The sequence below is a fragment of the Moschus berezovskii genome, chromosome 13 (genome assembly GCF_049115385.1).
Source record: "Moschus berezovskii isolate FMDL1 chromosome 13, NW_MosBer_1.0, whole genome shotgun sequence".
NCBI lineage: Eukaryota > Metazoa > Chordata > Mammalia > Artiodactyla > Moschidae > Moschus > Moschus berezovskii.
Window position 1 is genome coordinate 8,262,541 of NC_142472.1, and position 27,061 is coordinate 8,289,601.

Below are 27,061 nucleotides of genomic sequence, written 5' to 3' on the forward strand. Positions count from 1 at the left end.
TACCATGAAACAAATAGTCAGACATGACTTAGCTACTGAACAATAACAACTGTGAAACGAAACTTAAGGGGCATCAGAATCACCTGGAGAGCTTGCTAAATTTCAGATTTCCAGGCCCCACTCCTAGGGCATCTGAGTCAGGAAGTCTAGGGTGGGACCTGAGATTTTGCATTTCTGGTCATTTTGAATTTCTGATCATTTAGCATTTCTGATCAAAATGATGCTGATGTTGTTGGTCTGAACATTGTTAGACCAAGCCTAATCGTTTAAGGTAGAAAGGATACTGGAGGGTCCACTTCCATGATCATTTGCTGCTGCTCTTTAGTCACTAAGTCATGTCCAACTCTTTGCAACCCCATGGACTGTAGCCCACCAGGCTCCTCTGTTCATGGAATTCTCCAGGCAAGAATCCTGGGTTGCCATTTCCTTCTCCAGGGGCTCTTCCTGACCCAGGGATCGAACCCAAGTCTCTTGCATTTGCAGGCAGACTCTCTACCTCTGAGCCGCCTGGGAAGCCCTCTGTGACCATTGCTGTTGCTATTCAGTCACCAATTTGTGTCCAACCCTTTGTGACCCCATGGACTGCAGCACACCAGGCCTCCCTGTCCCTCACCATCTCCCAGAGTTTGCCCAAGTTCATGTCCATTGAATCGGGGATGCCATTCAACCATCTTCATCTTCTATTACCCTCTTCCATGATAATTATTTTAACCAAAATTATATTGAGAAGCATTACCCTAAAATGTAGGCTATTCTCTTGATCAAAAACAAACAGCTATTAAACAGTTAGGACTTATAGAAAGCTATAGTTTATGGCATTGGACATTGTTCTGTTGTACCTCTTAAATTTCCATAAGGATGTTTTCATTCTTGTCAAAACTGTCATACAGAGAACAGAAACTGATATTCCTTGTAAAAGGATATAATCTTAATCTGCAACTTTGTCAAAATAGACAATCAAAAGTAGACTTTTGGACAGATTTTTGTGGGAAAAAATCCCTCATTCTCCTAGATATGAAAATAACTTACTTCACTTTATCAGTGGATTGATTTGTTGAATGAATGCAACTAGGTAATGAATTATTTTGTAATGTAGATAATGCCTTCCCAACTTATCTCTACATTTAACTATGTTTTCATATACTATATTGGATTTCCTTACATTTCATAGAGAGGTCTTGTAGAAATAGGTCCTCAGTGACAGCTGACTCACTGTTTTCTTATATTTCAGAATTGATGACTTTTCAGAGAGAACAACTGCTTCACCAGTTACATCTGAAGGAAATGAAGAGTACTTTGAAGACCACCTTCCACCACCAGATGAACCGCCACGGGCAAGTAACAGTGAAAGTAGATTTCAAGTAAGTCGCTTTAGTGAGAGTCATATGATGTCTTCACATGGGACTAGCTCATCGTCTTTGTCGCTATTTCATTCAGAAGTACAGGAAATTTTGCTCAGCTGTAGCGGGTGTCCTAAAAATGAACATGAAACAATACAGTTTTCATCAAAGAAATTATTTTCCATAATGAAAAGTAACAAAAGTAAAAATAGGACATTTTCTTCTGACTTTAACTTTTCAAGAACTCCGAGAATCATTATAGAAAGTGAAGATCTAGATGTTGCACCATGCCCTCCTGCCCATCTGTTTCTTTCTAGAGACCAAGTCAGACTTCTGGAAGAAAATGTGAGAAATCAAAGCCCTTCAAAATCCAAAGCCACATTAGAGAATAAAACTACCTCTCTGTACTCAATCTCTCTAGAGCCCTTGATTCAGAATCAGCATTCTGCTACAACGGACATTTCTTCCCAAGCACAAGCTTCTTTTTCCAGACAAAAGGCTACTCAGAGTCAAGGATTTTCCAAAGTCCAATTTACTGGTCAAGCCCACCAATTTTTTAACAATCAGGCATCAGTCAACAGGCAGCCTGAGAGTGAGGCCAGATACTTTGCACTGCCTCAAGATTTGGTGAGGGAACCACTTTCTAGCAGCACCCAAGACTCCTTCCAGACCCCAGACATGGATAGGAACCAACATCTGGTCCAAGTTCCACAGTCTATTGAGACTGAAGAGTCAGTCAAGGGCCTAGGGTCTGATACAAAACACTCAGACGAGGCCCAGGATTCTGTATGGTCTGAGGATTCAAACAAGATTAAATATTGCATGCCAGGTCAAGACACTATTTTAAAGGATGCCAGACATCTAGTTTTACCTCCGAGCCCAAATTCAGTTGCTAAAGTGATGCCACAACTAGAGCATGTTAAGACTGAGGGCCAGAAACAAATTGCTTCCCCAACATTAAACCAGTCTCCTGCATACGGCTCACTGCCTCTCATGACCAGCCAGAAAAACAGAAGAAAAACATCACGCAGTAAAAGTGAACTTAGCCTCAAAGATCTGCCTCAGAAGTCAAAGAAAACACCGGCTTCACAGGTATTTCAGACCACAGCATGTCACACTTCAGAGTGCAGCCAGTTAAGATATGAGCATAAAACTAAGAAGAAAGAGTTTCATCAGAGAAAAGGTGTATCAGGTATAGCGTTGCATTTTACGTATGCTTTCAAGCTTGTCCCTCCTTATGTTAGGAAGTATTACAGGAAAAGACAAGTGAAATTCACTTCAGGTTTAACAGAATGTAGAGATTTTCTGCCAAAGCAAGATCAGTCACTATGTGCAGAGAAAGTTAATTACACAGGATCTGTTGAGGAAAAAGGGATCGCGGGGAGTACTCAAAATGAAGAGCAGCGTGGCAGAAACAATAAAGAGCTGGAAAACATTTCACACGAAATTCCATCTCAGCTCGAACAGTCTTTCTTGGTCAATACTTATCAACAGAAAGCACCTTGTCCTTCATTAACAGAAACAAACTGGATGACTAAAGAGTCTCTTGAAGATCCAAAGGAAATGGATATTGCAGAGTCTTGTGCCCCAAACAGCGAAACATCTGACCTGCCTGTTGCAAGGCAAGAGACACCTTTCGAAGAAGCCATATCAGAACCTTTGCAGAAACGTGTTTCCTCTCCCCAGACGGAGTCGGACAGAAACATGAACACGTGGGAGGACCTACGAGGTACAGAGGCTTCAAATCCTGCCCCTTCAAGCAGAGAGGAGTTACCAACGAGCCTGTCAGAAACGCAAAGGTGCTTCTCACAGGGGAATACAGACAGAAACGATCTTCTTGAAGTTCTGGAGTCTCCTGATGTCAACTTGTTCATTCCCCTAGGAGCTGAAAAGCATGAAAGCCGTGGACAACCAGCAGGTGTCGAAATTCAGGAGAGGCCAGAAGATGTAACGGAGAAGGAAAGGGAAGCATTAAGAGTTCACGTGACGGAAGAAGAGGACATAAATGGGAGTGAGGAACTCGAATGCAACACTAGAAGCAACTTTAACAACATGCAAGATGAAAGAATATCTGCTGCGTTTCACGAAGCCACTCACACTGCCCTTTCTTTACCACCTCGTAAGAAAATGCAGAGTGGATTAAAAACCAAGATGGACACGTCAGAAATAGGGCTTAGTTCTTCAGCAGTAAAGCCAGACGAATTACCAGATGACAGGAAAATACATTCCTTTGAGAAGAACTATCTAGTTAAAAAACCACAAGAGGACAACAGAGGGGAAGAACAGCAGGCTCCACAAGAAGCAGCTTTGCAGCTAACGCCAGGTTTCAGGTTCAGCCTACAACGACAGCAGAAGCCCACGTGTGCCAAACTGGAACCAGGACACAGTAGTTCAAAAGGTCGAACCACTCAGAATAAAGAGCTTGACGTTTACCCACAAACTCTCTCTACAGAGACAACTGGGGGGACTAAGCCACACCCCATGATGGATCCATTTCAAGTTGAGGTGAAGCAAAGCACAGACAGACCTACAGGCAGGGAAACTGCAGACCCAGTGCGTCCTCTCACCGTGTTCGAGAGCTTGCCAGTTTTAAATGAATCAACAGAATGTGGTGTCCCTTTGGGTGGAAGCCCTGAGAAGTCCCTGGATGCTCAGACTGCAGATGAAAAGCAGGACTTAGAAGGAGTTTTACCTGAAGTTGCCCTGGGGTCTTTCCATAGGCATATGCCTCCTTTATCAAATTTGAAAAAGAAGGAAATCAGAAAAAAAATACCAGGAACCACAAATGTACTCGGTTTCAAATGTATAATTATGAAAGTAAAGAAGCCACCAAAATGTCACAGAAGAAGATTAAGAAGCAATTTCAAAATCATGGTTAAACACATACTGCAAGATAAAACCATGGTAAATATGCTTCTGAATGTTACTGACCCTCGTCTGTCTATTTTGCCCCATGTTAGAATGCACATCAGATTAAATGTAGGGAATCACAGTCATACCGAGCTAAAACAAGAGACTTCAGAAGCTGAAAGAGAAGAAGACTATTCAGATATCATTAATAAAGGAAGTGACTCTGGAAACACACTAGAAGCAGCTTGGTTGCAGGAGGAAGTGAGTGGGGACCCGGAAGCTTCACCAGAAGCAGTCCTAGAGGATCACTGGAACCTCAGATTGGATGAAGATCCAGAGGAAGAGCTCAAATCCATGAAAGAAATGCAACAACCAATCACATTAGCAGAAATCATGGCAGAGTCTATTCACGTGGCCACAACAGGTCCAGTTCATGTTGAGACTATGGAGAAACACCTGACAGCACCCACAGATTTAAGATGCACTGCAGATAATTCTGAGATGTCTCTTCCCACATCAGAAAACTCACTGATTGGAGACCCTTTAAACCAAACAAGAGAAAGTGATGTACCAGATGATGGAAGTGATACCAGTGAAACAGGTTACTGTTTTGCAGCAGTGAAAGCGGAACGACCCGAAGATTTACCAGCAGTTTTCCCAAAGACTTTTAATTGCCACATGCCTGTCCTATCTCTTTCTAAAGTGAAGAAAACTAGAGTAAGATTTTCACACATAGAACATAGAGTGAACTCCAAGTCTGTACCTATGAAGGCATTGAAGCCATCCATTTCACAAATGTGTGATATCACAGGTCATCAAAGAAAGAAACTGGAATCTGCCTTTAAGGCCAAGTTTGAAAAGATCGGCCAAGCTAATGGACTGGAATATGAATTTCTGAACACCCTGTACTCTCCTGTGCATAGCAGGTTACAAGGAGAGACAGAGAGCTTCTGCCATGTTCAAGCAAAGCTCCGGGGTCTAGCCGCTGAAGAGAGACCACTTTATGTTGATTTTTTTGATGAGAGTAACGCACTCTGTGACAGAGAAGAAAAAGTACAAGATGCAGAGGAAAAGGAGCAAAAGACTTTGCTAATCATGGCTCCACAGCATACCCAGCACCTCTGGGTCAATGGATGTCAAGGAAAGGAGACTCACCTTGCCGAACCAGATGCAGGCCTGCACCGTTTAACACAGGAGCAAGATACACCACACCAAACATGCTTTAAACAAGCTGCTTTGCAGACTGATGTCCCGATGGATCCTCGAGAAGCTAAGGAACTCCTAAAGACCAACAAACCAGAAGATGACCTAACAGCCCCTGCAGGTCTGGAGGTTCTACCTCCCGAGGCAGGGAACTCATCACCTGTGAAACTTTTGAACATTCCAACAGAGTGTGGCATAGCCTCTGGTGGAAACCTTACAAGGGAACTAGGTTCTTATTCTGTGGATAAAAATTCAGAGTTACCAGAAAGTTTGCAAGTGACCTTCTTACAGTCTTCTGATTCTCTTGACACCTTCGTTTGTAAATCTCAAAGAAAGAAAAACACACTAAAATTAGCAAGAAAGCAAACAACAGTGAGTCATAGATACAGAGCTGTGAGAAAACAAAACCTATGCACTCTGCGTACGCTCCCTGGCAGGCAGAGAAAGGCATTGCAATGCAATTTTAAAATGAAGAATTTACAGCAAAATAAAAACACAGGAGATGTGTGTTCACCTGTCATTCTCTCCAGGGTGCCTGTTTTGCCGAACACCAAAATGAGCATCAGATTAAATGTGGAGACGGATACACAAAGGATAACAAGACTTGATCATACACAAATGCCAGAGAAATCACCCAATGAAAGAAAAGTATGTTGCCCAGCTTCTATCGATGTGAGTAGTTTATCTAACAGTGTAAAAGACAGGAAGGAGGAGAGGGCAGGGGAACAAGATTTACCAATTCCAGAGAGTGGCCAAGGCTTCATATTCAGTACATATCAGGAGCAGGATCATGACCTTATCAAATCAGATGAGGGGCAGAAACGAACAGGAAGTATAAATATCCAGGTACAACCACAAACACATTTTACAGACAGTATTTGGAGCTCTGTTTCATGCCCAACATTGGATCCATGCCAACTGAGAAAGCTAGAGAGCAATGCCAAGTTTTTTCCTCCAACATCAGGAGAAGCAAAGTTTGATGAAAAAATATTTTCTGCAAGAGAAGGTGGTGTTCCATCTGAGGCAAACCATCAGAAGGAAAAAGCTGGTGGTACTGAAAAGGAAGAGAAAGTGACTTTAGATTTCTGCATGGCTGCTTTATCTCTATCCAAAAGCAAGAGAAACTTCAAACAATATTCAGACATGAAAATCTTGATGAATCCCAAATGTGGAATTTTAAAAGCAAAGAAACCACCCATTTCACACATGTTCAATATCAAGGGTGGTGCTAGACAAAATCGTAGGAAAGAATTGGGATATAACTTGACCACCAAAATGGGACAGGTGGGTCAGGGTACAAAAATGGCAGATGGCAGGGACTCCCTCCTGAACATCATCCCTGCCATTAATAGGTGTAGTGACCGAGAAGGGGAAAAAGACATGTTAGAAGAAAAAAGACTCAGTTCTGAACAAGTAAAGCAAAATATACCCCCACATGAAGGGAATGTGACCCCAGATGACCCCGAAGAAGGTGATCTTCAAGATGAAGAAAGTGAACAGGAGATGTTACTAAAAGTAATTCCACAGCACAGCCAACATTTCAAACTCTGTTCAGACCAGACGAAGGAGCTTGAGCTTCACAAACCAGGAAACAAAGGATGTGGGAAAACTCTGCTTTTTACCAAACAGGACATCCCCCAGTGCACACAGCCTGCAGTTCCAGTGCAGGCAACACAGCCAAAGAGAAGCCAGCAGACACAAAACGGCACAGTGTGGTCAGCGAGTTCAAACCTTCCTCTTCTAAAGTCGAACGAATCACTAACCGGTCAAGTTGTAATTGATACAATGAAATGTGGCATCCCAAGTGATGAGAGCCACACGGGAGAACTGGATGATCATGGTAAAGAGGAGAAGTCAGAGTTTAAAAAAGATCTACAAGCACCTGTCCCTGAGTCGTTAGCTACTGCCACACCTGATCCCCCTGAACCTAAACAGGGGAGAAAGACATTTACATGTAGAGCCTTAAAAAGTAAAATGAGTCCCAAGTGTGTTGTTATGAAGGCAAGAAAGGCACCAATGTCGCAGATATTTAACATCCCTGGGAATGGATGTCTGAAAACCCTCCCTTCGAAAACCCTGCGATCACAGATCATTGAGTTTTTGATTGAGATAAAATACTCTGGGGCGCTAGAAGGTGTTACTGCAGAGAGAAAGGAAGGAGGAGCCCAAGAATTGCTGGCAACAAAGCTGGAGTTCTGGGATGCAGCCACACTTGCTTTACCTGTGTCGAAAAGAGAGAGAAACCACTCAGCACTTAGAGACAAGATAAATAAAATGAGTTCCAAATGTATCACTTTGAAGGCAAAGAAGACACCGATTTCCAAGACATTTAATGTCACAAAACGTGGTGTGCCAAGCCGTGGTAGGCAATTTGAAGGCAAGTTCAAAACTGTAAGGATACAAGGTCAGCCACTGGCAGCCACCACGCTGAAGGCCACTTCCTCTTCCGTGTCGGTTTCACTGGACACGAAGGTGCAAAACAGAACGAAAGTCGAGACAAACATGCTGGGAAAGACTAGGTTCCATCCTGAGCTACAACAGCAAGGACACTGGCCACATGGAGGGGGAGCCTGGTGTCCCTATTCTAGGGCCAAGAGGGAAAACGCCAGGAAGGAACTCAAAGGCCGCGGTGGAGAAGCAGCGCCTCGGAATTTCCAGCACCTCACTTCCCATGCTCATCATAGGAAGGAGCCTTGCTTTGTGAAATCAGATCTCAAACAAAAGTATTCAGCAAGGGGAAAAATCCCGGAATCACTAACCATAGTGGAGGAGCTGCAACAACACACGTTTTTCACACAAAGTGTCTTGCGTGCTGTGTCTTCCTCTATTTTGAGTTCACTTCCATCTGAGACGGCACCAGAAAGGTCAGAAACACAGAGGTCAAGGATTTTATCTCCAGCGACAGAGAAAGCACTCGGTGAATCTTTACCTGTTAAAGCACCAAGTGATGTTCTGTCTGAAACAGACCCAACAAAGGAACCTGCTAGTTCTAGTCCAGAGGGAAAGAAAGAATCACAAACGGATTTACAAGGGAGAGCCCTACAGTCTTTCGGTATCTCCAGGCCAGATTCATCTGAAATTAAAGGGTTGAGAAATGTGTCATTGATCCCTGCGTCTCGAACTGGGGAAGCCCAGATGGCATCAGTTTTGAAGATAACTAATACCACTAGTCCCAGTGCCCCCAGCCGTGGAAAGGAACTGGTCTACACCTCTGATAACATGGCCAAAGAGTTATCTCAGAGTATGTCAAATATATTTATGAATACTTCTTTTTCACCTGCACCTGTTTCGTCTGCCACCAAAACACGTAAAAAACTGAAAGCCAAGAAAGACCCAGTCAACGCCAGTATTATACAGCTAAAACCAGAGGACAGGAAAAGACTGTGTAAAAGACGGAGTGCCTTGGGCACCACATCTGAGTCAAGATGGCGAAATGAAAGAAAGGGCAAGGATGTTGCACTCAAAACAGGTCTACAATTCCTGAGTAGGACAGAAGGTAGAAAAGATGAAAATATGCTGCTTACAGAGCAAGACGTGCAGCAACAAACACTAGCTTCAGAAAACATATTGGAGTCTACCAGCTCTCTGATAATTCCATTTCGAACTGAAGAGGTGAAGAAGAACATCCCACCATATACAAACATACTGCACAGAAAAAGTGAAAAGATTTCACGTGTAAAAAGAGGGAAAGCGATGTTCGATGGTCTGTTAATTGATGAGGCAGGGTGTAGGACTCCGTCTGCTGGGAATCCCACAAGGAGGCTGGATGCTTCCAGTCCAGCTTCCCTACAACCTGAAGAAGAGAAAGACATAAAAATTCAAAAAGTAACAAAATACACAGCTGATCAAAATATCCCAATTCCCAAGTCAGGGATCTCAGCACTTGGAGATTCATGTACTTCTGTTTTGTCTGAATCTAGAAAGCAGAAAAAAGCACTAAAATTTCCGGAAAGGAAAGATCTTATGGGTCCCAGATATATAACCACGAAGGCAAAGAGGCCTCTTTTTTCACAGGTGCCTAATATCACTGAGCATGGTCATCAGTACTGTAAAAAGAAACAGGAATGTTATTTAAAGTCTGTGATAAAAGACAGGCAACATCATAAAAGTATAGCTGATGCATTTTCATCTCTCACACCTGTTTCAAGGGATAATAAGATAGGTATTGAAATTGATAGCACATCCACAACAGATCAACCAAGAGTACAAACACACAACCACACCTGCCCAGAGCTGGAGAGATCACCAAGTGTTGGGCAAGCACAGGAGGCCAATTTGACTGATACACAAAGCAGATCCAGCAACACAGGGGGAGTGAGTGTGCCACATGAGAAGGAAGAGGAAGATGTCCCAGAAATATCAGCAGAATCAGCTCCACACGAGAGCCAACATCGCCGTTTCACTTCTCATCGTGTGAAAAATTTTGGCCCTTGCAAATCAAAACCTAAACTGGATAGTTCAGAAGGCAGAAGTCCTTGGAATCTGTCTTGTGCAGCACAAAACATGAGGCAAGAAGAACTTATAGTTAGAAAAGCTATTTTAAAGCCTGTCTCTAAAAGCGTGATGACTGTAATTCGAGTTCAAACACTGAAGAAAGGTCTTCATACTCAAGAGGAAATCCAACACATGGCAGATCTGAAGACCCCATTTCCAGAAGCTAGGAAATCAGAGACTGGTTCCTTACACTGTGATGGTGTCTGGGATGGAAATCCTAGGAGGAAACGAGATAGTCCGACTTTTAAGAAAAAGGCAGGGAGTCAGACTGACTTAGTAGGAACAGTCTTAAAGCCTTTAGATTTCTCCAGCCTTGATTCATCCGAACCCGAGAGCCAAAGTCATGCAGTAGAGGCTGTAGGCAAGAAAAGCACAATGAGTCCCAAGCAGGTAACTCTGGAGTCAGGGAAGCTACCAGTTTTACAGGAGCTTAATAGCACGAGGTGTCTTACCAGAAGCCATAGAGAGAAAAACCACAAACTTAAGACCAAGGCAAGAGAGAAGCAACGGAATGAAGGTGCGAGAAAGACATTACTCCGTGCCAGCAAGGGAGCTAAGAGTCTACCACCCACGTTAGTGACTGAAAAACTCCCATTCGATACAGCAGCGAGGGACAGTCTGGATAACCACGGAACACTTCACAAAAATCTAGGCGACTTTGTTACAGAGAAAAAGGCAGAGCTGGACAAAAACTTAGCCACAGTTCTCCTGGGGCCTTTCGATTTATCCATGCCTGTTTTATCTGACTCGGAAAACCAGATAAACAGAGTGCAAGAGAAAATCATACCGAAACGCAAATGTTCAGTGATGAAAAAAAAGGAGCCGCTCATTTCACAGCTATTTAAAATCAGTAGGCAATCTGCCACAAAACAGAGGATGAAACTTAGATCCAACATAGAAACCAAAATGAAAGAGATGCACTCAGGTAAAAATGCGACTGATATGTATACAAATGCCACTTACTTCGAAGTGGATACCTCCAACATTAGAAGGCAAAGCGGGTTCCAAACAGAGGCAGACAGGATGTCAGCGTTTAGTCCTGTACAGCCAACACATCCGCAGTTGCCAGTCGAAGACAGAGTGGTTTTACAGTCACTCAGTGCCACAGGTCCTGCTGCTTTAAGCATTAACAAAGAACAGGAGGTAGACACACAGAGAGAGGAAGCTGTGTTAAACACAGACCTAAAATCTACAGATGCTTCTCCATCTAGTCCACCACATATAAAAATGGAGCAGTCACCTAGCACCTCGGGTAACTCTGAAGAATCTTCTGAAAACAGAGGTGCCCTAAAGAAAGCAGAGGTGATGGAGGGAAAAGAGTGTGAACAACGGGTCTTATTTGGAACACCTTCGCAATATACCCAGTCATTTGAGGTTCTGCAAAAGAAACCGCAAGAACCGTGTGTCTCAGGAAACATCCAGAACTCTGCTTATGTGCATACACCTCCACACCCCCAAATCCTAAGCCATCAAGCTAATGCCAAAGTCGCGGGTGTAGAAAACACTGTGCATACGGAACAGGAAAAATCAAAGGCAAAGAAACCATTTGTTTCCCTGATGTATAACACAGCAGGGTATGGAAGCCGAAGCCACAAAAAGGAAACAAGATGTAAGATCAAGAAGCAGAAGCCAGGGTTCCAGCAAGATAAAACTGAGGTAGAATTCTCTCTGAAAGCTATTTGTGACCCTGGGTCTATGCCACCTCAAATTCAAGAGTTGATGGAAGCGGAAAGGGAGAAAGGCAAGCCACTGAGGCCGGGGAAATCGCTGAACACAAGACAAATAGCATTTTCACAGTCCCTTGCTAAGAGTGCCAAATCCAGAAATATGAAAACCCTGAGACAATGTATCAGAGAGCAAGAAGAAAATTGCCAAACTGCTTCAGCAGACATCTTCCCACAGTGTAGATACCGATTCATGATGAGACAGCAGCTGAAGAAGGGCGCCACCCATGTCAAATACACAGTAAATTTGAAAAGAGAAGCACATCCTGAAAAGCATTCACCAAAGAGAGAAAGCTGCTCCACTACGTTTGGCATCTCAAGAGTTAGATTACACACAAAACACCAACGCCTCATCGCCCTGCGAGTAGAGGAGGGAGAGAAAGACGAGGCCCAACCTCCAGTATCAGCTCCACAGAGGACGGAAGTATCTGAGAAAACAGATATTTCTTTAAGTTCAAAAGGACACAATACATGTCTTCCAGAGTCAGACGCTTCTCAGGAGAAGACCTGCAAGGAACAGGATCTGCTGAAAGAAGGAAGTAATTCAAGGACACTGGTGGAGCCTACTTTGTGCTCCAATACGGAAACCCCTCATTTGGAAAATACCATTCTAAATCAACTGGGAAGAGATGGCTTAAGAGAAACTGATACCTTACAAGGTTCAAAAGGACAGACGTTTCTTCATGCAAATGGAGAAGCCCAGCAATATACACCTGCAGTGGAGATCGGAGACGTGAAACCAGATCCCATTCCGGAACGTCTATTGGATTCAGCATCTTGCCCCAGTGGGGAACTTCTTCATGTGAGAGAGGCAGGAAACGCAACGTGGAAAGAAAGTGTTAGCATCCCTGTTGTTTCAGACGTCAATCTATGGGAAACCGAGATGCCAAGGTTAACGAACCTTCTATTAACATCAAATGAACAGAAAGTAAACTGTCCTGAAAAAGGGAGGACAGAGCAGCGAAACAGTTCTAACCAGAAGAAAGGAAATCTTCTGGAATTCATTTCCTCTCGCATATTGTATCAACTCCATATTGAAAGGCGAAAGAAAGAAATCTCAGCCAAAGGAATGAGTTCAGCAGTTTTGAGTCCAGTGGTCCAGAAAGCATCAAACACAGTAGCTATTCCAGTGGATCAACCTCCGTGCTCAGGAAGAAGAAAAGAACATCAACAGGAAAGTACACGCAAGGCTCTCCCAACATCTCTTTCTCACTCTATGATGGATATATTTCAGATTAAATTGCCAGGGGTAATGAAAGCAGCAAAGGAAGTCGACAGTCCAAGGCGCCACAATTCAAATACAGAAGGAATTGGCTTGCCTGTTGCAGGAACAGAAGAGCAACCAGAATGTGTGCAACGTATTTGGCCGAATCTTGCTTCTGATCCTTCAAGAGATATATCATTTCAAAGTAAGAGGCCGTATGAAAAGGCAGCATCGGAACAAGCAGTTAGCACTGTGGAGTATACTCCAAGTACAGAAGGACTTAATGCACATATTACAGGAAAAGGAGACCAGCAAGAGAAATGGACGTCGGAGACCCTTCAAAAGTCCTCCTCTCACTCCAAAGCCGGTCTCCACCAAACTAATATCTCAGTGCAAGAAGTAAAGTTTGATGACACAAGTAAGATGCATTCCGCATATTCAGCTCCACAGGCTAAGGAAGCATTAAAAGAAATTGATGTTATTGCTGGATATACGCAAAAAAGTGAAAAAGGACAAAACTTACCGAGCGTGGAACAAAAGCAGCAGCACCTACGGATTCCCTCTGAGAATTTTCCCTCCGAGCACACATCTTACCCTCAAAACAATCCCTGGCTCCTGCCGCATTCAGCGCCTCAGACAAAGGAAGCATTATCAGAAGTAGGTAATGTGTCGAGCAGGACAAAAGGATTAGACTTGATTTCTAAAGAACAACTAAATACTCACCATGAGTGTGGCCTGGAATGGACTGTACCTTCAGCTCCTCCAACGCAAATGATGAGACAGAATACAAGGCCACCTTTAGAATCACCCAGTGAAACTGCAAAATATCAGAATGTCTCGTTGCCGAAAGGAAAGAAATTATCAGATGGGGAGCAGGTAATTGGTTCAATAACAAATGTTAGCTCCCCCAAGCTAAGTGTTAGAAAGAAGGTGCACTTACGTAAAGCATGCCGAAAAAAAGTACAAAAAGAGGTGTGTCTACCTGGATTGTTTTCACATTCTCTTTCTATCCATATGCCTCCTTTGCCTGAAAATAAAAGACAGAAGAATGGCCTAAAACAAGGAGTTGAGAAAGACATGGTACACACCCAAAGGACTGTGGAGAAATTGATATTTTCAAACATATTTAATACCACTGACTTTGGTGGCCCAGGCAACAGACCAGAACTACCGAGGAAGATAAAAGAGAAAATGGTAAATTTGAAACATAGAAAGGTTAAACCTGATTTGATTGTGACAGGTGTATATGAGTCCATCCCTTCTCTCCAACTGAATATAAAGATAGCTGATGAGATTATCTCAGATAATGTAAAACAAATTAAACAATTTGTATCGCCGAGAAAGGAGAAGATTAGAATAAAAGGAGTCAATGTGAAAGAAACAGTGGATCCCAACGTTACCTTGAAGTCACGGAAACCATTGCAATCACACATGCTCAGTGAAAAGGAATTGCCAGAGCAGTTGAACGTTATCAAACAAGAGAGCAAGGGGCAGATAGGCAAAGGTATATCAGGTGTGAAACTGACAAACTTGTTTGCTTCTGTACCATCTCTGTCACCTCTTGATTTGAATTCAAGAACAAAAGAAGGAAGAGATACGTCAAGAATACCACAGAACTGCCTTCCACCACTAAAGCTCCAGGCAGCATCAAATGTCAGGAAAGCGTCATTTGCAGAGTCAATTAATAGAGAGAGTTTAAGCAACATAATAGAATCAAAACATTTCCCACAGCAAAAGAGGGAAGATGGAGACAATATAGTGTATGAGAAAGATAAAAGGGACTGCAAAAGGGCCACTTTTAAAAGAAAGAAAAAACTTTTTAAACACACGCCGCATGCAAACGAACCACAGTGGAACAAGGAAGACGAAAGCGATGGAAATGTAGTTCTGAACAAGCCGCATGCCTCCATTCCATCTTCCTCTCCCCTGGAGCAGAGTCCCAGAGTCAAAGAAGCGGCATCACAAACAGCATCGTGGTTCCGCCCTCCATCACTGACCCCCCAGGAACTGTCAGATGCAGTGATAACATGTAAGGAGCCAGCTGATGATATTTTAAGCGATATAGCAAGATCAAAATATATGTCACAGAAAAACGAAGACAAAGTGGACACGGCTTTGAAAGAGGTAAGGCATCCCCAAAGAACGCCTCTGGAGGCGAACCAGTCTCCCGTTGCCCAGGAATTGCAGTTGAACATCAAAGAAAAAGAGGAAAAGATACAGCAAGATAAAGGTAAACAAGCTGGGATTCAGAGACAGTCTTGTGTTTGCATCTCTGCTCCACCTTACTCTGAAGTGGACACAAGAAGGGAAGGAGAAGCAGCCATGCTAAGAAAAACAAGATCCTGTTTTCTACAACCCAAACTCCAGGAGTCATCCGATATGGGAAACATAGCACATGAGAAGTCTGTTTCTGGGGATGTCTCAAACAGGGTAAAAAAAGTTAAAGGACAGACAATACCGGAAGAAGAGGAGAGAGTTAACATGGAAAAAGTCCTGCTTTTGAAGAAAAAGAATTCCCCACTTTCACAGGAAATCCAGTTGGACGTCGAAGAGCAAAAGAAAAAGATACAAAGAATTCAAGGTGAACCAAGTGTGATTTTGATCTGTTCTTCCAGACCTGCCACTTCTTTTAACTTGAATACAAGAATAATAGAAGCAGATGACAGAGCTAAAGTAACAAGATACTCTTGTTCAGAACTACCCCACCAGAGATCATCAGATGGAGTGAAAAAAGCAAATCGAGAGTCACCTGAGAGAGGTATCATAAGTGATGTACAAGCAGCAAATGAGTTTATACCCCAGAAAGCAGAGGATCAAGGAGAAACAGCCAACATGAGTTATATGAGGTACTCCAAAGAGACAAGTGCCAAGGCAAAGGAGTTCCCACTTCCACACGTTCCCAGTAACCCTGGGAGCCACAGCCCCCAAACTAGAGATGAACCAGCAAACAGAAGAGAAAACCTGGGACATGCGCAGGAAAGAAAAAGTGAACTAGATCAGGTTCTGACGGGAGTTTGTCTACCTCAGTTTACATTAAACAAAGGCGAGAAAGAGAAGCAAGGAGCTCTCAAATCCTGTCTTCCACCGTTATGGCACAGGAAGTCATCAGATGCACAAGACAAATATACAGTGTCAAAATATACAGTGTCACCTCTGAGTGAGATCTCAAGCGATTCAAAAAGAACAAAATACATGACGCAGGAAGAAAACGATAAAGCAAATAATTTTGTGAGAGACCCAATGCATCCCCAGTACTTAGCTCTGAAGGAAAGGAAATCCCCGCTTTTCCATATGCTCGAAGCAAAGAAACTGCAAGTGAACATTAAGGAGCAAGTGAAAAGGGAGCAGAAGGGGAGAAGGGACACGGTTGTGATTCTGAGCAAAATCTGCCCTTTTGTCACTTCTTCAACTCATCTTAAATCTGACACAATAAAAGAAGACAAAGGTGATCCGGGAGTCCTAAGGCATTCTGTGCCACATCTCAAGATCCAAGCCTCACGGCCTTCAGTACAGAAAGTGCCTCCAAACTCAACTGATAGAAAGAAAGAAAAACACTATCCAGCAAAAGAAAGGGACAGAGCACACACAACAGTAGTGAGAGGCTCAGTGCACACCAGTGGCTCAGATTTCAAGGCAAAGACATCATCCCCTCCTCATGTGTTTGGTGTCATTGAGCTCAGTGCTCCATTTGGGGGAAAGGAAGCGTGGCCAAGCACGCAGGAGAGAGCAGAACAGGGGCAGCGGAGAACAGGAGACCCTGGTGTGACTCCAACAAAAACCCCTCCTACCTTGCCTTCTCCATCAGACCCTAGACTGGATGCGGGAATCAAAGAAGACAAACGCTTGCCTGCAGTCACAGGATTCTCTCCACCATTTCAGCTCCTTGAGTCATCAGGTGCAGGGAAAGTCAGATATGCAGACTTCAGTCAAGGTATTAGCTCATGTAGTATAACAGTAAGAGCGAACGGACGTGTGTCATATAAAGAGACAGAGATCAGAGTAAAAAGAAAAGACGAGAAAGGTAGAACACACCCCAAAGTCACAGCTGTGGAAGCCCGAACATCCCCGCTTACACATTTACTCAGTAGAAACAGACTGCCTTTGACTATCAAAGAGCAAGGGAAGGAAATGCAGGATGGCAACGGTGAGCCGGCAGTGGTTCTGAGGGAAACTCGTGCCTCCTTACCTTCTCCGTCTTACCTGAGACAGGACACGAGCAGGAATGAAAAGAAAGATACAGAAAGAATAACGCAATCCTGTTTTCCACCACTGAAGATTTTTGATCCACTCAATCTAAACACAAAAGCAGATGCTAAGTCATTTGGTGGTTATTTGTTAAAAGACAAAGCTAGACTCAAAACAGATAATGAAGACAGAGTGCTTGCAATATCTGTGCATCGGAAGGCAGAAGAATTACCACTTTCGCATACATGTGATACCAGAGAATCACAGTGCAAAGTTAAAAAGCAAAAGAAAACGGTACAGAGAGAGGACAGCGAACTAGCTACAAGACTGAAAAACATCTGTACTTCTTTACTGACTCTACCGTATCTTAAATCTGATACACCAGAAGGACAGAAGTACATGATAAGAATCACAAAACTGCCTCCCCCACAAGCAGAGTCCAAGGAACCATCACAATATGCTGCCACCAATGAGGGGGAACTTTCAAAAGAAGTAAAAACGTTAAAAGAACACACGCTGCAGAAAGAAGAGGAGAGAAAGGAACCCGTGGATCTGAATAGTAGAGTGGACCCCCATAACATGGATTCGAAAGCAAAGGAATCACGTGTTGTACTTACACACAATCTAACTGACCTTCAGGGAAAAACTAAAGGGAACGTTTGGGAAGATAAACAGGAGCCAGGTGATGCCATGCAAAATGAGACCTGTGCTTCCCTATCTTCTTCTCTTCACCTTGATGAAAACACCAGCGTAAGAGAAGAGGGCATGTCAGTGCTACCGAGATCCTCTTTTTCCCCAGTAAACTTCCAGAAATCATCAAGTTCTGAGGGAGTGATACATGTAGAGTCAACGGCAAGTGATACTGTCATCAGTCCCCCCAAAGGAAAATATTTGCCCCCAAACAAGAAAGAGGGTGGAGTAGAAAGAAGAAACTTTGTGTCTTCTTTGCAAAAGGAGACAAGACAAAAGAAACTTTGTATCTCCTTTGGAAAGGAGATGCAGGAAAGTAAAGATGAACCAGGTATGGTTCTGACAAAATCTTCTACTTCATCCCCATCTCTCTCTGCCCTCAAATTGGATAAAGAAGTACAAGTAGATGATGAAACGCTAGCACGTACAAGGTCTGTTTTGCGGAGAATATCATATGGCGGGGAATTATATACAGACACAATTAGTGGTGATACCACAGAAGATGCTCAAAACCTGACCAAATCTTATACTTCATCACCATTTCTCCCTGCCCGCAAGTTGGATAAAGAAGTACAAGTCAATGATGAAATGCTAGCATGTATAAAATATGCCCTGGGTAGAATGTCGTATGCAAGAGAAGTAGCACATACAGAGACCATTAGTGGTAATACTACAAAAGATATTCAAAACCTGACCAAATATTCTACTTTATCCCCATCTCTTCCTGCCCCCAAATTGGATAAAGAAGTTCAAGTCAATGATGAAATGCTAGCACTTAGAAGGTCTGTTTTGGGGAGAATAACATATGCAGGGGAAACAGTACACAGAGATTCAATTAGTGGTGATACCATGAAAGATGATCAAAACCTGACCAAAATTTCTGCTTCATCACCATTTCTTCCCACCCTCAAATTGGATAAAGAAGTACAAGTTGATGACGAAATGCTAGCACATAGAAGGTCTGTCTTGGGAAGACGATCATATGCAGGGGAAATGGGACATACAGATTCAATTAGTGGTGATATCACAAAAAATGATCAAAACTTGACCAAATTTTCTGCTTCATCACCGTCTCTTCCCGCCCACAAATTGGATAAAGAAGTACAAGTTGATGACAAAATGCTAGCACATGGAAGGTCTGTCTTGGGAAGACTATCATATGCAGGGAAAATAGCACATACAGATTCAATTAGCGGTGATATCACAAAAAATGATCAAAACTTGACCAAATTTTCTGCTTCATCACCGTCTCTTTCCACCCACAAATTGGATAAAGAAGTTCAAGTTGATGACAAAATGCTAGCACGTAGAAGGTCTGTCTTGGGAAGACTATCATATGCAGGGGAAATAGCACATACAGATTCAATTAGTGATGATATCACAAAAGATGGTCAAAACCTGACCAAATTTTCTGCTTCGTCACCATCTCTTTCTGCCTTTAAATTGGATAAAGAAGTTCAAGTCAATGACGAAATGCTAGCACGTAGAAGGTCTGTTTTGGGAAGAATGCCATATGTAGGAGAGATAGTACATACAGAGACAATGAGTGGTAATACCATGAACAAATTTTCTGCTTCATCACCATCTCTTCCTGCCTTCAAACTGGATAAAGAAGTACAAGTTGATGATGAAATACTAGCACGTAGAAGGTCTGCCTTGGGGAGAATTTCATATGCAGGGGAAATAGTACACAGGGGTTCAATTCATGGTGATACCACAAAAGATGGTCAAAACCTGACCAAATTTCCTGCTTCATCACCATATCTCTCTGCCCTCAAGCTGGATAAAGAAGTCCAAGTCAATGACGAAATGCTAGCACTTAGACAGCCTGTTTTGGGGAGAATAGCATATGCAGAGGAAACAGCACGTACATACTCAATTAGTGATGATATCACAAAAGATGGTCAAAACCTGACCAAATTTTCTATTTCACAACCGTCTATCCCTGCCCTCAAGTTGGATAAAGAAGTACAAGTTGATGATGAAATGCTAGCACATGGAAGGTCTGTTTTGGGGAGAATATCAAAGGCAGGGCAAATGGTACATATATATTCAATTAGTGGTGATTCCAGGAAAGATGTTCAAAATGAGAAACCTATTCCCGAGAAAGAAGAGAGGGACAGAGAAAAATCAGTAGATGGGAGAGGCGTGACGCACACCAAATATATGATTTTGAAGTCCAAGAAATCACCTTCTTCATATACGCTCCACAGATCAGAACTGTATCTGAACCTTGGAGGGACAGAGCAAAAGAAACAGGAAACTCAATGTAAACCACCTGGTAAGGCGGTAAGAAATATTTATTTTGCCACACCTCCAACTAAGCCGAAATTGGACAAAGGAACACAAGTAGATGAAGGAAAGCCTGGAATTAAAAAACCCTCTCTACTTCCACGAATGATTTCAGCATTATCAGATGCAAAGAAGAGAACAGATACAAAGGGAATTAGTGGTGATGTAATGAAAAGAAAACAATGTATGTCAGAGAAAGAAAAAAAGCTTGATGTGAAACATGTAGATATGAGGCTCTGGACCCATCACAAAAAATCAGCGATTTCACCAATTCCAGATGTCCTTAGTACAAAGAAATTTGTGTTGAATGTTATTAAAGAGCCAGGGGGAAAAGTACACAAAGATAAAGATGAACCAAGTATGGTCCTGACAAGGACTTTTCTTTCTATCCCTTCTGCACCTCTTTATTTAGATTTAGGGAGCAAAACAGACAAAGACACACCAGGAATCACAGGATCCTCTGGTCCACAGCAAAATCTTCAGGAAACATCAGATACCCAGAAAACAACAGTTAGAGAATCAGCTGCTGGTGAGAGGGAAATTGTTAAAAATGCAGAACACTCGGTGCCAGAAGACACCATGCAACAGTGGACATCAAACTTTGTGATCAGTGTACAGCAAAGGAGGGAACCTCTACAAGTCAAATCCGAAGGAGATGTGAGTCGGTTGCTTTCAAATTCACAGCAGGAGGACTTTTATGTCACAGGGTATGGTACTATAAAAAGTGGGAAAAGGCTAGAATGTTTCTTTGCAGGGTCAGAGGCTCAGCAAGAAAAATACAAACCAGAAACTTTGGCTACAATTCTTTGCTTCCCCATGATGGAGCTCACTAAAATTGAAAGTCTGAAGAAAGAAACAGAAATAATGAATAACTTAAACCATAAAATAAATCCTCACGTTCTAGTTTCACTGCCAAGGAAACTATCCAGAGAAATATATGCCACACTTGGCTCCCCTGTCAGTTCAGAAGGATTTTCTGCTTCAAAGCAAGATAACCACCAACAACAAGAAGCTTTATTACAAGCATCTCCAGCATCTACAGATCTATGTAAACTTGATAAGCCAGAAGAAGATAGACGAAACAATGGAAAAACAAGTGAAATGTCCCCTCCCAAAGTGTTAGCACCACAGATAAAGGAACCCCTTGAGGAAATGAATATCACAGAGTCAGATGCACTCCAAAATGCAGATCAAGAAATTGTCATGAAAAAGCAAGTGGTGCTGCAGTCCGGGAGTGGACAAAAGACCAGAGTGGATTCTAGTCTTTCTCTAAAAATTCCACTTCAACATGTAAAGCAAAGGACATCATTGGAAATAGATGTGCACAAGCAAACTACAGTGTGTCCTGGAATACAAATGCTACCAGGAATACAGATGGGTATGGCAGAGTTTGATTCCCAAGGAGGGAAAAAGGAGCAGACATTGCTTGTTCCAGATAAAGAGGCACACAATCTGGAATCGCTTCAGAAGTCTGTTTCCTCCTTGACTTTTCCACTTCAATCTGGAGATGTGGGCGGGGGCAATGAAACTGACACTGGCTCTACTGGAAATCTGGAGCAAAAAAAGTTAGAAATGAAAGAAGGGATATTAAAAATAGATACAAACATAGCTGTCCATCTAGAAGAGGACAAAATAGAAATGCACAAACACACCATTGTTAATCTGGAGGAGGAGACAATAAAAATGGACACAAGCAATACAGTAAACCTGAGCACTGCATCTCTAAAGGCAGAGGAACCTCAAATGAAGACTCAGGTAATCACTCCTATGGCAAACGGATGCCCAATCAAGCAAAAACATGGAAAGGAACGAGAAGTGTCCAGTGCAAAACTTAACATTCAACGACAAAAAATGCTTCCAAAACATGCTCTGGGTTCATTTTATGCCTATATTCCTCTTTCTCCCAAATTAGGAGGTCAGAAAGGCAGATTAACAACAGCAGACTTGAAAAGAGAATTGGACCCCAAATATTTAAATATGAAAATCCGAAAGCATCCAATTCTACAGATTCTAGGCAACACGGGACGAGGTACTCCAAGCAATCGAAAAAAATTAGAGTATAACTTTAACAAATCAAAGAATATAGCTTTGAGAAGAGGAGATGCCTCAGAAATATTTATCAGAAGTCTTTCTATTTCCACAGTGAGTCCATCTCAGACTAAAGAACCAGTAAAATCTCAGACAAACCGAGAAAGTGCAAAGAAAACCCGTATTTCAGAATTTCAGAAGAAATCACTAAATACTAGTGAAACTATGAAGAGGGACAGTTTAAGCATTGTGAAAGAAGGAAGCCAGAATTTAACAAACAGAATTCCACAGGATTCCCAGCCCTTCATGATGGGCAAACAACAAATGCACAAACTTCCTAACATCAAATCAGAAGCAAACCTCAGCAGTGAAATAAGTAAAAATTTAGCTTCACAAACAAACGAAAGGGTTGTTCCAGACCAGGGTATCTCAAGGATCATAAAAGAACCTGACGTGCTTACGATCAAACAAGAAAAGGCACCAAAACCCACTGAAACACCCACAGAGTGTCTAGTCATGTCTAAAGATCCAAAGGAAAATGTGGAAAGGATCATAAAAGAACCTGACATGCTTATGATCCAGCAAGAAAAGGCATCCAAACTCACTGAAACCCCTACAGGGTGTCTAATCATGTCTGAAGATCCAAAGGAAAATGTGGAAAAGATTGTAAAAGAACCTGACATGCTTATGATCCAGCAAGAAAAGGCATCCAAACTCACTGAAACTCCTACAGGGTGTCTAATCATTTCTGAAGATCCAAAGGAAAATGTGGAAAAGATCATAAAAGAACCTGATTTGCTTATGGTTGAACAAGAAAAGGTACCAAAACCCACTGAAACTGCTACAGGGTGTCTAACCATGTCTGAAGATCCAAAGGAAAATGTGGAAAAGATTGTAAAAGAAACTGACTTGATTATGGTTGAACAAGAAAAGGCACCAAAATCCATTAAAAAACCTAGAGAGTATCTAGTCATGTCTGAAGATCCAAAGGAAAGTGTGGAATGGATCATAAAAGAACCTGACTCGCTTATGGTTGAACAAGAAAAGGCACCAAAACCCACTGAAACCCCTACAGGGTGTCTAATCATGTCTAAAGATCCAAAGGAAAATGTGGAAAAGATTGTTAAAGAACCTGACATGCTTACGATCCAGCAAGAAGAGGCACCAAAACTGACTGAAACTCCTACAGGGTGTCTCATCATGTCTGAAGATCCAAAGGAAAATGTGGAAAAGATCGTAAAAGAGCCTGACTTCCTTAAGGTTGGACAAGAAAAAGCACCAAAACCCATTAAAACACCTAGAGAGTGTGTAATCATGTCTGAAGATCCAAAGGAAAATGTGGAAAAGATTGTAAAAGAACCTGACTTCCTTAAGGTTGGACAAGAGAAGTCACCAAAACCCATTAAAACATCTACAGAGTGTCTAGTCATGTCTGAAGATCCAAAGGAAAATGTGGAAAGGATCGTAAAAGAACCTGACTTGCTTATGGTTGAACAAGAAAAGGCACCAAAACCCACTGAAACTCCTATAGAATGTCTAATCATGTCTGAAGATCCAAAGGAAAATGTGGAAAAAATTGTAAAAGAACCTGACATGCTTATGATCCAGCAAGAAAAGGCACCAAACCCCTCTGAAACTCCTACAGCATGTCTAATCCTGTCTAAAGGTCCAAAGGAAAATGTTGCGAAGATCATAAAAGAACCTGACTTGATTATGATAGAGCAAGGAAAGGCACCAAAACCCACTGAAACACCTACAGGGTGTCTAAACATGTCTACAAATCCAAAGGAAAATGTGGAAACTCACATGAAAAGTACCCTAAATATGAACAGTTCTCCTCCAAGGGTAGAAGAACCGCAAGATGAGATTCAACTATTTGATACCATGGGGTGTGCCTCACCACTCAATCACAGGGATCAGAGTGACCCCGTACAGGACACAGCCATACAAAAGGTCCAGCAACAAGAAGCTTCTCTAGGAACTGTGCCTATTCAACCCCAAGTTAAAGGTAATGAAAGAAAAACAGTGGGATATAGTCCAAGTGCAGGAATTATGATTCCTCTTTGTGAAGCAATTAAAAATGTACTTGAATCCCAGATAAAAAACATGATTCAAAACAAGTTTTTTGCTAAAAACCTTGAAAAAATAAAAGACAATAAACCTGATGATTGCAAGTCACATTTCACAAGGGGTCCAAGTACAATATCCATGACAATACATCCTGAATTGCAGCCAAAACCTATTTTAGAAAATTTTACTTGCAAAGAAAAAATCAAGCTCACAAATCATTTAGAGTCAAAAGCACCTGAAATAAGACTGAATTTAATACCAGAGGTGGTAAAACAATCCTTCCAAAGGTTCAGCTTTTATCAGAAATTGTCTATTTCAAAACATAACAGTTGGAAGCTCTATCCAAGACCTAAACAAATGTTCTTTTTGCCTCTGGAAGGGATTGACACTATAGAATTTAACCTAAAACACAAATACGAAAAAGACTCACCTCCTGTCAGTTGTATGAAGTCACTGATTGTTAATGTTTCAAGAGGCAGTGAAGAGGCAGTGAACATTACAAAGTTAAAAGGGATGAAAGCGCTAGAAAGTGGAGCACCTTCATTGACTTCTGCTACAGAGAAAATATTGCCTCATATTCTCCAGAACTGCTCAGTAGGAGAGGAAAATAAACTCCTCATACACTTTTCTAAGAAAACACTGGAGATTCAAATGAAAGCCTTTCCCAGAATTGTACGGGACTCTTACACAATGGGCAATGCTCAGGATGGAAGGAAACCTTTATCTAAATGTGTTCATTCTGCAGTCAAAGTACCAAAACGAAAAAACAGAGTTTTGTTACTTTTTGAGGAAAATTCTCTTCGTCAAATAGATCTTGATTTACAATACAAATACCTTCGTTTTCTCCTGGGTTCTCCAGTTGCAAGGATGTTCCCTAAGCCAATTGCATTTCCCAAACACAGTCTTAAATTACAGACAGTTGCAATATGTAAAAAAGTAGACAGCAGTGGGGAAAGCGGTGGTCATTCCATTGATACACAACCATTAGAACATATCCCTTTCAAAAAACAAAGTTTCCATGAAAACTCATCATTAGTCAGAAATTTCTTGGCACCTACCCAGGCATGTGCCCCTGACCCTGATCAACACAGCACAGTGCAGAAAGATACCATGGCTCTTTCTACGTTAAAATCTCATGTGACTCCAGAAAAAGATAAACAATGTCATGTATGGTTTCAAGAAACAAATACATATGAATCTACTGACTCAAAGATTCAGAAAAAGGCTCAGGATGCAGATGGTTCCCATTCAATTCAGAATTTTGAAGATTTTACTGACAGTCAGACAGATGTCGAGAATTCAGATAACTTGGAGGAATGCTCAGCTCACGATGTACATGAGAGTGAAGACTGTATCTTTTTAGATGCCACCCCTTATTTAAGGCAGGAAGCAAAGAGTATTCTATTTGAATTACAGAAAGGCATACCTGTGGAAAATCTCTACAAGAAGAAGAAAGTCAAAATGGGTTTGAAACCACGTTACAGTGAAGACTTGGGTTCCCATCATATTAGAGGTCATCAGCAACATTTCTCAATTGGGACACCCCATTCTTATGAATCCCATAAAAGCAAGACATATAAGTCATCGTCCAGTATTACACCACCTTCTTACGAATCCCACAGAAGCAGGAAACATAGATCATACTCCAAAATGACACCATCATCTCATGAATACCACAAAAGCAGGAAACGTGGATGGTCCTCCAAAACGCAGCATCCTGACCTGTGTTGTCACAGCTCCTTAAATACCGTCGAGGTTCCATCTGTATCATCTTCTGTTTCTTTCAATGGGGAGATGCTTTCACAGACTACAGTAAGCGGGAAAAAATATTCTTTAGTTCCCTTAACAGAATCCAATATTAAATTACATCTTGCAAAAAGCCAAGGCAAACCTCACAGGCATTCAGAAAGCAGAGAAAGAAGGAAGGCCAAATTGGACTTCTTTAGAAAGAACAACGTGCCTTGGGAATGTGATGACAGTTATACAAAGAGTAAAGAGAAACACACAAGAAGGAAGAATGTGAGGGATTATGAATCGGAAAGACTGGATTATTTCCCAAGTAAATGCAAATCATCAGCAAAACCTTATCAAGAGGATATCAGCTTCCATTCTGAAAAAAAACAAAACCAGCCATTTTTTTATGCCTGTATACCAGCAGACTCACTGGAGATTATACCCCAAACAATTCGCTGGACTATTCCCCCCAAAACTTTAGGGAAGAGAAACTTCAGAGTTCCCCTGGTGGCCAAGATTTCAACTTCTTACAGTATATGGAGCTCATCCAAAAAGTTGTTGGGATCGCTGTTAGAGTCCTTCAGCTTACTTCATTAAAAATGATATTACCATTTCAAGATTCCTCTCGAGAGGACAGCTGGTCGCTAAGATGATATTCTTTGCAAAATAAAATCGTATTCAGTCAAATGGCTTCCTGGTGAAGTGTCTTCTAAACTGACACCCTACAGTAGATTTGTACTGCTCTGGGAGGGTGCGTTGGGAAAGCGAATGACTTTGGGTTTGGTCTAGCCATGCAGGAGAGCTCCCTTTAGGTTGTGCCACCTCCTTATAAGCCCCCAGAGGAGAAGCCCCAGGTGCCAAAGCCCCCTTCCCACCCCACCCCACCCGGTGACTGCAGGGAGAGTTGGAGGAACTGTAGCCCATAGATGAGATGGAGGGAGAACAGCGTGAAAGGCAGGGGGACGTGGATCCTAAAGGGAGCCCGTTTCAGGCAGCAGTGAGGGTTGAACAATGTCACGTGTCACAAGACACAGGAGTAAAATACTTTGCTGAGGACCCAGGTTCCTCTGATGACTTTGTCGTCGTTCCCAGTGGCGGGCAGAACCCACCGCATCTCCATGACCTGCTCACCACCTGCCATAGCTGGGGCATCAACACGCTTGAGGACCTCAGACCCCACCCCCAGGCTCTTAGAGGAGGCCCAGAAAAGCCGAGTCTGCCCAGGGGCTGCTGGGAAAACCCAGATA

General features: G+C 42.3%; 1 protein-coding gene across 1 annotated transcript in view; it reads left to right on the forward strand.

Moving 5' to 3' along the window:
- LRTM3 (leucine rich repeat transmembrane protein 3) overlaps nt 1-27,061 on the forward strand; it is a 36,007-nt gene extending 8,946 nt beyond the window's left edge. The window contains exon 4 of the mRNA XM_088842624.1: nt 1,232-27,061. Coding sequence (XP_088698750.1) covers nt 1,232-26,411 — 25,180 coding nt within the window. The 3' untranslated portion in view covers nt 26,412-27,061. The remainder of the gene's footprint in view (nt 1-1,231) is intronic.